General features: G+C 46.5%; 1 protein-coding gene across 1 annotated transcript; it reads right to left on the reverse strand.

The window, feature by feature from the left end:
• Positions 1-934: 934 nt before the first annotated feature.
• Positions 935-8731, reverse strand: LOC123442134 (protein ALTERED PHOSPHATE STARVATION RESPONSE 1). Its single transcript, XM_045118225.1, has 4 exons — positions 7360-8731; positions 5240-5415; positions 3181-3404; positions 935-1912 (listed from the first exon to the last, which is right to left on the reverse strand). The coding sequence occupies exons 1-4, from the start codon at positions 8537-8539 to the stop codon at positions 1117-1119; spliced, it is 2376 nt and encodes a 791-aa protein (XP_044974160.1). The 5' UTR covers positions 8540-8731; the 3' UTR covers positions 935-1116.
• Between the last annotated feature and the right edge of the window lie 3569 nt (positions 8732-12300).

The following is a 12300-nucleotide window of genomic DNA, read 5'->3' on the forward strand; positions in this document are numbered from 1 at the left end:
ATGTTGATATGTCGATTCTTAATCTGAACAACAATATTAGTACGTTAGCGGCAATAATCAACAATATTATGCAGCAAAGCAAAGCAGCCATGCACTAGAGCGACAGCAAGCCAACACCCAGCAGGTCGGCTTAGGATGAGTGGAGAAGAGCAGGGACTGGAAAAAAAAAAGTTAGTGCTTTGCTGGCCATAGGCGGCGGAGGCAAGCAACAACAAATCGATTCCAGGCAGCAACTGCGACAATGCGCTCGTGCAGTTGCTCGATCAAGATCTTGTGCCTGCTCAATTGAGCTGATAGAGAGAGAGTGTGCGCTAGGTTAGGAGGTGGGGTTCTACTGGCCTGGCTGCCCTCCCAAATTCCCGACGTATCGAGGGCATTGACGGAGTATCGACACTATTTTTTTATTTTAAAATCGTAAAACAGGATACTTTGAGGATACTGGTATCGGTCTTGAATTGAACATATCGGGCATGTTTTGTACACCGATACAGCAAATTTTAAAGTATCGATGCTTCAAAGCTTCTCACACTGAGGCTCTGTTTTCCCTTCTCCACGAGGGAAGGTGAAGAGGGATTAAACGAACAAGCCCCTCTCGGGTTTTGCTTCGGTCTTGTACTTACGGTTAGTGCTAGGGTTTGGTGGGGCGTCGCCACCGTGCATGCGCCGCGTCCACCTATCTTCACTCACTTGACATCCCACCCAACCAAACACAAAATAGGGCTATCCCTATCCAGGTAGTTGGGATACCCATAACAATAAAACCTATCCTGTGAACCAAACGCACCCTGGCGGTGTGGATGAGCTGCCGGACGTATCTTCCCGCCGGCCTTTTTGGATGGAATGAATGGCCGGGCCAGCACTCTGCCACTCTTGGTTTTGTTCGGCAAATGAAGCAACACCCAGGCGATGCCCTTCTTCTGATCTAAAAGAATAATTTCCCACGAGGATCCAAATTATATAACAACAACAAAACGGCTACAATGCCTAACTGTTCCCATCTTAAGAGATACTACTACACATACCGCAAAAAAAGGCTAGAGAGACAATACAAGCATCACAACATTCTGACGGGGGGTTTTAGCTAGCACCCTAACAACTCCTGTACATGTTCTTGATCTAGTTGTTACCACTACCTTGATCCTGCATGAGTGCATTCAGTCTCAGCTTCGAGTGCATGTCGGCAGTAGCATGGGAGAAGTCGGTCAGGGCCCGGAACAGCTCCGGCAGGTGCGCTCTCAGGATCGAAAGGGATTTCTCCCGCACTTGCTTCGACAGCTTGTTATGGGCTTCGACCTCGTTATCCAGCTTGCTTTTCAAGCTTTCTACCGCGAATCTCCTCTCTGAGATCGCATCCTTCTGGCTCGTCCCATCGCCGCTCTCCGGATCATCAAATGTCCTGCGCTGTCCATGCTTGTGATACCACTCCTCGAACGCCCGGGCCTTCCGCACGTATTCCTTGTGGATTTGTTCGCAGACCTCTTTCTTCTTCAACTCCTCGTCTTGAACACCTAGTATGGTTTCCAGGACCGCCCGAAAGCTAACGATGGCATGCCTGGCAAGATCATCGGGCAGCTTGGCTAGTTGCTCATTCCATGCTTGGAGCAGAGCCTTCACAGGAGGTTGCTGCACCCTCGGTGGTGATGCTACTTTCTCCTTTAAGCTGCTCTCTATAGGTATAAGGTTCAACTTCAACCAGCTGTAGAGAGCATTTATGTACTCCTTTTGATAGCTCATAAGATCACTAAAGTTTGTGTTCCACTTGTCTACAATATCATGCAGCTGACGGGTGTGGCTGTGGTGATGCGCACTTGTTTCGATACTGGAATCAGATATGTCGACTGACTTGAGATCCAACACAGTTTTCAGCTGGTTTGCATGATGCATGTGCATATCTTCCCACATTTTTGCCTGCCTGAAAGAGAGCACCAAATAAAGCTTGTAAAGTTTTGCAGTGTGTGCATCCATGTTATTTGGCTTATTACAATAATTAAACTAAACAGAAGTTGCTAAATTACAAAATAGTGTTGATGCACTGGACAAAACTCAATTATACTTAACTGGATTGGAAAAGGCTATCTATATACTCCCTCCGTCCAAAAATTCTTATCTTAGGTTTGTCTAGAAATGGTTGTATCTAACTAGATACATTCATTTCTACACAAATCTAAGACAAGAATTTTGGGACGGAGGGAGTATATACTAAGGGAACGTTTGGATCCCTCGCCTGATTGCGTCGCTAGGCAAAGCTAGTCTTGCCGACGGAGGCGAGCCAAATTGGCTCGCTCGCTCAAACGCAAAAAAAGCTAGAAACCGCTCGTAACGAGGCTCGCTCGCCCAGGAACCAAATGCTTCGCTTTCTTGCTGGACCAGGCTAAGAGAGCGCTTGCCTGGGAACCAAACAGACCCTAAGTAGAGGGTCCTTTCTAGCTACCACAATTAATTCTAGAGGAAAGTAAATCTAATCCGTTGAATAAGAATTAATTCTAGAGGAAAGTAAATCCAATCCGTTGAACAAAGGCCATATAAACCGTTCAGATTTATGTGGGTCGATCAAGTCCTACCCCGATGAAGGAGTCCGACCAGTTTACAGCATATTATTTTTACACAACTCACTTGCATGTGTCATGTCTCTAAAGAAACTGGTCCAGGAAAACTGGAAAACTAGGCGAACTGGGATGCATGAGCGTGTCATTGGCAGACGGAAGGTAAAACCAGAGGTTAATGGGGAGGGGCAACTCCCAGTACCGGCCTGATGAGATACTATTGTAGCCATTGGTTCATCCTGTGTGTTCAGATGCAGGCAGAGTAATTGGTCTGACAACTACAAGTCTCGTTCACCATGCGGAAAACCAAGGAAACCATTACATAATTTAATAACAATATGTGCATGTTTTAGTTAAATTTGCTACTTTGCATTGCCTATAAATCCAAAGCACATGCATATAGTTACAAAAGAAAAGACTAACAAAGAATAACTATTACACGTTTTAATGATAATATTTCAAAACATATCCGTAACTATGTTTAATTGTTTATGCTACTCCATCATTTTTACCAATGTATGTGATCGTCCCATCATGCACACTGACCAGAAATGAATAAAATCTAAGAGCGAGTTAACGAGAAAAGTAGTGGGCAATCTGATGCATGACAAAAAAAAGTATTATGCATTTAAATTACCTATCAGCAAGATCCAGAAGTTTAGGATAAAGTTGATTATCACGGAGATGCTGAATCTCTGAGACAGTTGAATCCATTGATTGCATATCTACTATGTATCTTGTATGCAAATGGGTTACAGCAGCTTTAGTTTTCTCCAGAACCTCAATAGCAGCATTGTTTCTCTTTTGTCTATTTAACAAAGCAACCTTCCGCTGATACTCAAGCTTCATAATCTCACCAGCCTGTGCAATTGAGACATATAAGCTGTATTAGAGGATAACAGGTAAAAATTTGGAATGAATTCAACATGGACAACATGAATTGGTGCAGTATGCTATTGATCTTTAGCTGACTTCACAGTTCAAACTTGTTTTCATTCAGAAAAGATTTCTCACTTCACATGCCACTGCAGGGTATTGTCATCTTTATTTTGTCCTAAAACATGTAGACTAATTGAGCATCGATGACAGAAAAACTAGGTATTTCCATCAACTTCGCATGCTCCATGCCATAATGAAACACAGTTGCTACAAAAAAGAAGAGTCGGCTTATCATGACAATATGTTTCAAGCAATATAGGCTTGTCCTAACTTAGTAACCATTACAGGAAGAAAAAAATGCATGCACTAGGGACTAGGGAGAACGTCACTTCTGTTGCATTACACCAGGATTCGCAACACTACTCACTTAACACCAGGTTGAACCTAAAATAAATATTGCACATTGCACCAGGCTCTATTTCACTGTGTTATCTCTAACAGAACCTGCATGTGGGTCCCAAAGATATGTGAAATGGGAATCTGGCTCCACTGTTAGGGCTTGTCTTCTACCCTCCTCTCATCGCTGCATCATCAAAGACAGCTCTTACTGGTGGGCCACAAACTTGGAAGCTAGCAACCGTACAGAAGCGTTGCCATGAATAAAGAATGATCTGGTGAAATGACCAGTTGCACTACAGAAAACACAGTTCTACATCAACAAAATGTCTATGTCCAGGTTCTGGATATCTGTTTCGTCCTCTTACTCATCGACGATAATCACAGATATGGTGTCTTATTTGGAGGGGGCGCGTCTGGGAAATGGCTTTGAGCTCTACGACCACCTCCCATGGTGGAGAAACAGGGAGACAAGGTCAAAATTTGGGGAATTTGGGATGGTGAAACACATGGCATGACACAGCATGGGGGGAGGAGTGGAGAATGGAAGAGACGCAGCATGGTCAGTGCCATCGCAACAACTATGCCGAGTGGGAGCAGGTAGAATAAACATATGTCAAGCAAGGCATATGCCACCCATCAGAGACCAATGGAAACACACATGCAGTGTCAGGGCATGGTGCCAGTGCAATATCTTTTAGCTCGATGTTGTGTTATGTGAGCAGTTCTAAACTCTGGTGACACAAGGTGGTTTCTACTTCTACATGGCATTATACACAATTTAGCATTATACACAATTTAGCATTAAAACTATCATGCAGCAAATGGGATGCAGCAATTGCGAACCAGCAATTCTAACGTAAACTTGAATACCATGCTTGGAATGATGTACATAAATTTAACGCCCTATGGGTTATGAGAACATAATAACTTGATCATCATATCAACAGGTTTCTCGATGACTTAATACACATGCAAAAAAGTTTTAAAGACCTATAAGTATAGTACTGTATATAATAACATGGCCGGTGCTCCCTGTACATATGTTTGTACTCGGTAACTTGGCATGTGAAGATCAGAAAAGAAAAAAAGATAAGCACACTGCCACCTAGTATCTTCACTTTCTACCCTAATAAGGAGAGCGTAAAAATCAGAATATCTTTCTTCAAGAAAAATTGCCGAATACTTTTGGGGACGTAACCAGGAAGAATTCTGCATCTGGTTGATGTGGATTGATAGGACTTATTGATGTATAAGGTGGTAAAAAAAATGTGTCTCTTCAACTCTTTTGTATTTCAGAAAGAAGGCTAGAACACCATCATTTAGCCGCCATTGGTTGTTTCAGTAAATCATCATAAACTTAATTCAAAACTACTTCAGAACATAAAAGTTCAAATTAGTAATAATCAAAAGAACGTCACCTTCACTTCGTCATACAGCTTTTTCTCCCAGGCTAAAATTTTGTCTATCACAGTTGCCAGAGTCTCCTCTTCATCATTTTCAAATTCATCCTTCCCATCATCACCGTTTTGCATGCCTCTGAAGGATCTATTCCATGTTATTATTTTCATAACTCTAGCAGAATGATCAATATGCCCTGTCAAATATAGTAATCTTGATTAAACGAAAGTTGAAGAAATAGTTATTTTACACTCACCTCCTTAAAAAACTGCAGACAAGATATTGCAGAAAACTACTCCCTCCGTTCCTAAATATAAGTCTTTTAAGGGATTTCACTAAGTGACTACATACGAAGCAAAATGAGTTGATCTACACTCTAAAGTATGTCTATATACATCCGTATGTAGTTCCCTAATGGAACCTCTAAAAAGACTTATATTTAGGAACGGAGGGAGTATGTCACATTAAAATGACTTCCAATGGCCAAAATAACCTAAAAGCACATGATGCACCAAGACCAGACGAGGCTTCTGTGCATGCCATTGAAGTGGTTTAACTAGTCTCGACACTTGCACTTTAAAGAAGTTTATCAGCATGTTACAGAAATGAGTACATGGCCCATGAAACTAACCATAAGAACAGTATTATTTTGAAACTCACATAATATTGCCATCTAGTCTAATCTAGCCTTAGTGGTGCCATATTTTGGTTCTTTTTCCTCTTTGTTCTCTTCGCTTTGATCAAATTACATTCAAACATTTGGTGAACTCATCTGGAGAGTGCTTGAATGTCTCTCCTAGAAGCAGATAAAAAAACAAACTCTACAACCAATTGATCAACTTCCACTGATCTTTATTCTAAGGCCAGCAACTCCTTGGCATCCCTCTCACGAATTACTTTAAATGGATTCCCTGCTAAATTACTAATGTGATGTGTAACAAATTTTACCATCCTCGATTAAAATAACAAGTCAATAAAAATTTGAGGTGTTACCATAAAACTAGATGATAACTCTCTTCCTACTTTTACTTTTATGGTTCATGACATATTATCATGATTCTTCCATGACAATGAATCTGCTTTTTACCTCGTATTCATTATTTCAAACATACTCCCTCTGTTTCTAAATATAAGACTTATTAGAGATTTCAATACGGACTGCATACGGATGTATATAGACATATTTTAGAGTGTAGATTCACTCATTTTGCTCCATATGTAGTCCATATTGGAATCTCTAAAAGGGTTTATATTTCGGAACGGAGGGAGTACATGGTACTGGATATGAACTGAAGTTAGATAAAGACAAGACAAAGATAAGACTTTCCTGATAATTGGACAGGAAAAAAGATCAGATCCCATACGTCACTCTCATTTGCTCCTCTGTTGTCAATTTCTAGCGGTTCTTCACTTGACCATATACCATTTTTGTTACTGTCAGCAGATTTACCATAATGTACACCTCAGATACTAACCAAAATTGCAACATTTATATTCGTAACACTTCAAATTTCAAATTGAACAGGATATATCTTAGAATGGCATTTACATGCTAATTCCCATACGAAATTAGAATGACATCCAATGGGTGCATTACAGACACATAAGCACGATCCACAAAGATAAAAGTGCTTCACGTACGACATTTTGGTGTCCGATCCGGCTACGATTGCTAATATAACAGCCTGCTGCAATTTGGCCTTCTGTGTAGACGGTGCGATTTGGAGTGTCGTACCAAAATCGTACGTCATTTGTCATATGTGTGCAACGGTCTAAAGATATATACGAACACTTATAGTCAAAGCAAACAATCAAGACATGCCAACCAATAATTGTACCCGAGAACCACTTTTACCGGTTCAAAATGAACGCTTGTACCAATAGCTTCCTATCAGCTACAAGAACATCCCGTGAGCCGGCATGTTAGGGTTGGGGGATAGGATAGTGAGTTGTGGACAAGGACAGCTCATTCCACTTCTCAAGTAACCCCACAACCAGCACCTGTTTTGGACCTCTCTCACCATCAAAGAATCCATCACATCACCATCAGAATCACCAAATAAGATCAGCCACTACAAAGCCAACCACTTAAGTCTAAAACATCGGAAATTGCAACTACGGAGAGAATCAAGCTACTGACCTCTAGTGTCGGTGGCGAAATTGGAATGGTAGTGCATCCTGTTGGCCTCCAGCGCCTTGGAAACCTCCCCAGCGCTCTCTGACGCCTTCAAGAACCTATCGTCGATCTCCGCAAGCACCTGCAGCAGGTCTACGCGTGGCACCTCGGCGGGGACAACCTTCCCCGCCTTCCCCCAGCCGACCACGGTGACTGGTGGCGCGGACTCAGTGTGCTGGTGGTGCACAGACTTATTCTTCCCCTTCCCCTTCCCCTTGCCCTTCTTCTTCCTGGACTGTCCAGGAGCCTTTGGCGGAAGCGACGGAGGCGGTGTGACCATCTCCGGCGTGCGCGGCTCCTCCTCATACTCCTCCCGTGGCGGCACAACCGCTTGCGGAGGGGGAGACGAGGGAGGGCGCGGTGGCGAGGCAGGAACGTACTTCTCGTCTTCCGGCTCGAGGATGATCTCGTCGTCCTCGGGGGCAATGGACGCCATCCCCTCTTCCATGGAGAAGAAATAATCCCACGTGTCAACCCCGGTCTTGGGGTCAATCGGGGGCGGGGGCGGGGGAGGCGGTGGTGGCTGGGGGGTGACCGGCGTCTCCGGAGGGGGCGGCGAGACGGGCGGCGCCTGCTGGCGATGGCGCAGCCTCCGGCGGCGGTCATCGAGACGGGCATCGTCCTCCTCGTCTTCCTCCTCCTCCTTCTCCTCCATGTCCACCTCATCCTCCTCCTCCCTAATGGAGTCGCTGTGGAGCATGGCGGGGCCCCTGGCGACGGCCTTGGGCGGCATGGGCATGCTCATGGAGCGGTGCATCTTACCTGGCGAGGGCGAGAACTCCGGCAGCGGCGGCGGGGGCGGGGGCAGCGAGTCGAGGGGCGGCGGCGGCGGCATTACCTCCTCCACCGCCGCGTCCGCGGAAGCGTTGGCCGTCGCCGCGGCCCCCGAAGCGGCCGCGCCGATCCCGCCGGCCGAGAGCCGGGCGGCCTTGGCCGGCTCCGCGGCGGCCGCAGACGGCGGCACCCCCTCCCCGTGCGCGAACTCGGAGAGCGCGGCCCCCGTGTCCCGCAGCGAGAAGGCGTATGCGGAGTGCGCGGCGGCGAAGGCGTTGCGCGCCGCCACGGCCGCCTTCATGAACTGGCGGCGCTCCTTGCAGCGCGCCACCGCCTCCTCGTTCTCGATCCGCGACTGCGCGCACCCCATCCCGTCCCTCCTCCGGTCTCCGCCCCCCCTACTCCTCCTCACCGCATTGCCAGCAACGGCAGGCAGGCGCAGCAGGGCGAGTGGATCTAGGAATAGTTTGTTGGCGCCCGGCACGAGGCGCGGCAGCGAGCGAGCGGAGCGGAGCGGGGCGAGGGGCGTGGTGCCCGTGGGGGTTTAACGTCCGGTCCACCACCACCACCACCACCGCGCGGCCCCCGGCCCACTGACACGCCGATCCACGCTTGACCCCTGCCCCCGCACGTCAGATGGGCTGGACCGTTGTCAGTGGTGGCGCCCTGGCCCTGCCCCCGCGCGTGCCGTGCTTGCGTTTGTCCTCTCCGGCATGGGGCGCGGCCTTTGCCTAGCCATAGGCGGTAAGGTGAAACGTAAATACCTGGAAACTTCGAGGGGTAGGGGTGGGGGTGGGCTTTTTCACCGTGTCGAGTCACCTGTGCGCGTGCCTTTTCCCGACTTTTCGTTCGTTCCGCTGCTTTTCGGGCCGCTTGTCCCGCGGAGGGGCCCGTCGACTCATGGGAGGGACTCGAGACGTTGGGGCTCGCTCCCTCGCCCGTGAGGCTACCACGTGGGGCGCCTACCTTGGTGGCCCACACGTCGGAGGGGCACGTGTGAAGTTTCGCTCGCTCTTTTGTCTTTTGATTTGGAGAGAGCGGAGGCTGGTTGGGAAGGTGCAACAACTCCAACGGCTCGCCGGGATGGACAGTGCGGCCGGCAAACTGAATGCGTCGGACGGTGGGAGCCCCCGCGACGGTCATCGCGTCACATATACTTCACTCATCAAATGATGGAGAGGTGAAATCAAGCCAGGGATGAAAGCGTGCCTAAAAGAGCAAGATTGTAAATAAATGTGGACTATGCTACTAGACAGTTTGCCACCTCATTAGCTTCCCTATAGCAGTGTTTGATAATCAACAAGACCAACACACGCTAGCTGGTTGCTTACATTTCGTGACCACAGCGACCGAAGGTCCCAAGTAATCTTCCTTTTGCAACGTTCCAAGAGCGAACAAGCTACCCGAACTCAAGGATCACCCTTCTCAACAACAACAACAAAACTAAAAATCACCCTGTTGTAGCCAATATTCAATGCCAGATACACTACATTCCCGTTGGCAATAATTTCAGGTGAATCCACACTAGTCGCGTGGAGTAAAAATCAGATTCTAGCACCCAACATCGTTTCGTCAGAGAAGGAAGCAACCAAGTTAACTTATATAACTTCATATGTCGGCTTCTAGATGGCGATGCCAGATCTCTCGAGAGGTGGAGACGATTCTCCTCTCAACCGTCTTCGTTGCCATCATATGAACCACGTTGTTGCAACTAACGTAAGAGCATCTATAGTTGAATATAACAAATATGATACCTAAATATTAACGAACGTATCCGGTCAGTGGTCGGACGTGTCTTCTATTTGTTCTTCTCTGCAATCATATTTTTTATTTTATTTTTCTCATATGTCCGATCATTTGTACATGATTGATGGAGAGAGAGAAAAAAAGAAAAATGAATAAAAAAAGGAAAATGTGGTTCAGGATGGGATCGCGTCTACGTTACAGAGTGACCGGACGCGTGTGTCACGTCCGTGAGCTGTCATATCTTCCCTATATTTAAGATGGATACGAGGTATACAGATGATATGAGGGGTCCGGTTGGATTATTTTTTTTTTCTTTTTTGTTTTGTTAGGTCACTGATCGGGCGCATCCACTAACATATGAGAGATCGTTTGATCCATCCCGCTGTAGATCCTTTAAGCTCTTTGGATGAGATATCCTTGGTCATTGTTTAGAGTTTAGGCAGAATTTCCAATGATCAATCTCGATCGTTCTTCGAACATTGCTTTACGTGAGCCCAAGTTATTTCCACATATTCTTGGCTCGATCACATGGGAATATAAAATGTTGAATATCCACTTCACCAACGAAACAAACCAGACATTAAATAGGGTCTGAATGTGCTGCCGAGGAAGAACACCATAGCAAGGTAAGAGCAACTCTAGCACAGCCCGCATCCCGCCGGTCCGTAAAACGTGTTTGCAATTCGCGCAAAATCACTTTTGCGGGCCGGCGCGTGCTGGCACAGATGCAGACCATCCAAACGGATCCGTAAAAAAGTATATTCGCGGAATATGCTTTTTTACGGGTCGGCTTCTGCGGGTTCTGCTCGGGCTCCACCGCGACGACCCGCAAACAGAAAACTGCAAATCTCGCATTTGACATAGGGTTTGGCAAACAAGTTCAAATTCAAACGAAATAAACAGTTTGCGCGCAAATAAAAGCGAAGTTCATTACGCAAAAGAGGGCATGCAAAGGTTTGCGCCCATGTGCCGCATCATCTTGGGGGTCGATCTTCACTCCGCGTCATGGAGTCCATATTAAAGTTCATCGGCGCCACCGAATCCACATTCGTCGCTTGTTCCAACTCCCGCACCGAAATCATCCACATTGGCACCATATGGAGCAGAGAAAACATCACCGGAACTGGAACACGGACCGGTCGAGGCGACCATTCTCCTCTTCAAGATATCTCTCCTTGCCATATCATGCCATGTTTTGGTGAGGTCGTCCATGTCATTGCGGTTCATTGACATGATCTTGTTCTCCTCGGCGAGCAACAATGACATCGATTTGGTTTCAGAGGCGCGTGCTTTTCTCTCCTCAATGGCAGCTTTGCGGAGCCCCTCTTCCTTGAGCATTTGCCATTTGTCTTGCTTCTCTTTTGCCTTCTTCTCGGCCAACTCTTTCTTGATCTCCAACGACTTCAACAACATCAACTCGTTTGATTGCAGCATGACATCAATCTTCTCCCTCAAGCTCGCCGCTTCTTGCTCTCTCTTCACCTGCTCGTTAGTCTTCTTGTCGTCATCGGGCTTGTGCAAATTTCTTGGGCCATCATCATCCTCATCTTCATCCATGTTTATAAGTGAGCCTCTCTTTGGTGGGGATTCTCTCTCGATCAACTTCCACTTGTCGCACTTTTGGAGCAACTCCCAACAATGCTTTAATTTGAAGAATTTGCCTTCTGAAGCTTCCATGTCCTTGTATCTATGTTGAGCAATCTTGTCCTATAAAATGTGAACAAAGTGATGCAATCATTTCCCATGATACATTATTATGATGCACAAATTGAACAAAGGAAAAACAAACTCACATAGTCGGACTCCACGGTGCCACTTGGAGGTGCATTGCGTACTTTCTCCAAGCAAGCTGTCCAACGGCTGCACATAGGTTTGATATTATCCCAACGCCCTTGAAGTGACCGAAATGTGCGTGCGGTCCTATTATGATACTTTTTCATAATGCGGAAGTATTGATCTTCGATCCTTTGCCAATATCTCTTGGCAGTTTGAGAAACACCCGTGCATGCATCAAGAGACACCGCACTCCATGCTTGGATCAAAGCTTGATCTTCCAAGATCGTGTAGTTCTTCGATCTTTGGCTTTTCCCACCCTTTGCTTGCGATTGCTCAAACGCTTCCGCTTTGATCTCCTCCAATTCGTCCGCATCACCATGATCATCCACGCCGCCGTCCGTTTCATTGTAGTTGAATGGTTCGAAAGAGGCTTGATCAATGTCAACCGCGTTCGTGTCCAACATGTTCATGAACTCGGTTGTTGCATTGTTCGAACCACCGCTATAGCGAACGATAACAAGTCACGAGCTATCAAGACTAATGGCGAAAAATGAAAAGGAATCGCCAAGACCGAAGAGGCATACCTTCCGGCCATTTCGTCGAACACCT

The sequence above is a fragment of the Hordeum vulgare genome, chromosome 1H (genome assembly GCF_904849725.1).
Source record: "Hordeum vulgare subsp. vulgare chromosome 1H, MorexV3_pseudomolecules_assembly, whole genome shotgun sequence".
Classification (NCBI taxonomy): domain Eukaryota; kingdom Viridiplantae; phylum Streptophyta; class Magnoliopsida; order Poales; family Poaceae; genus Hordeum; species Hordeum vulgare.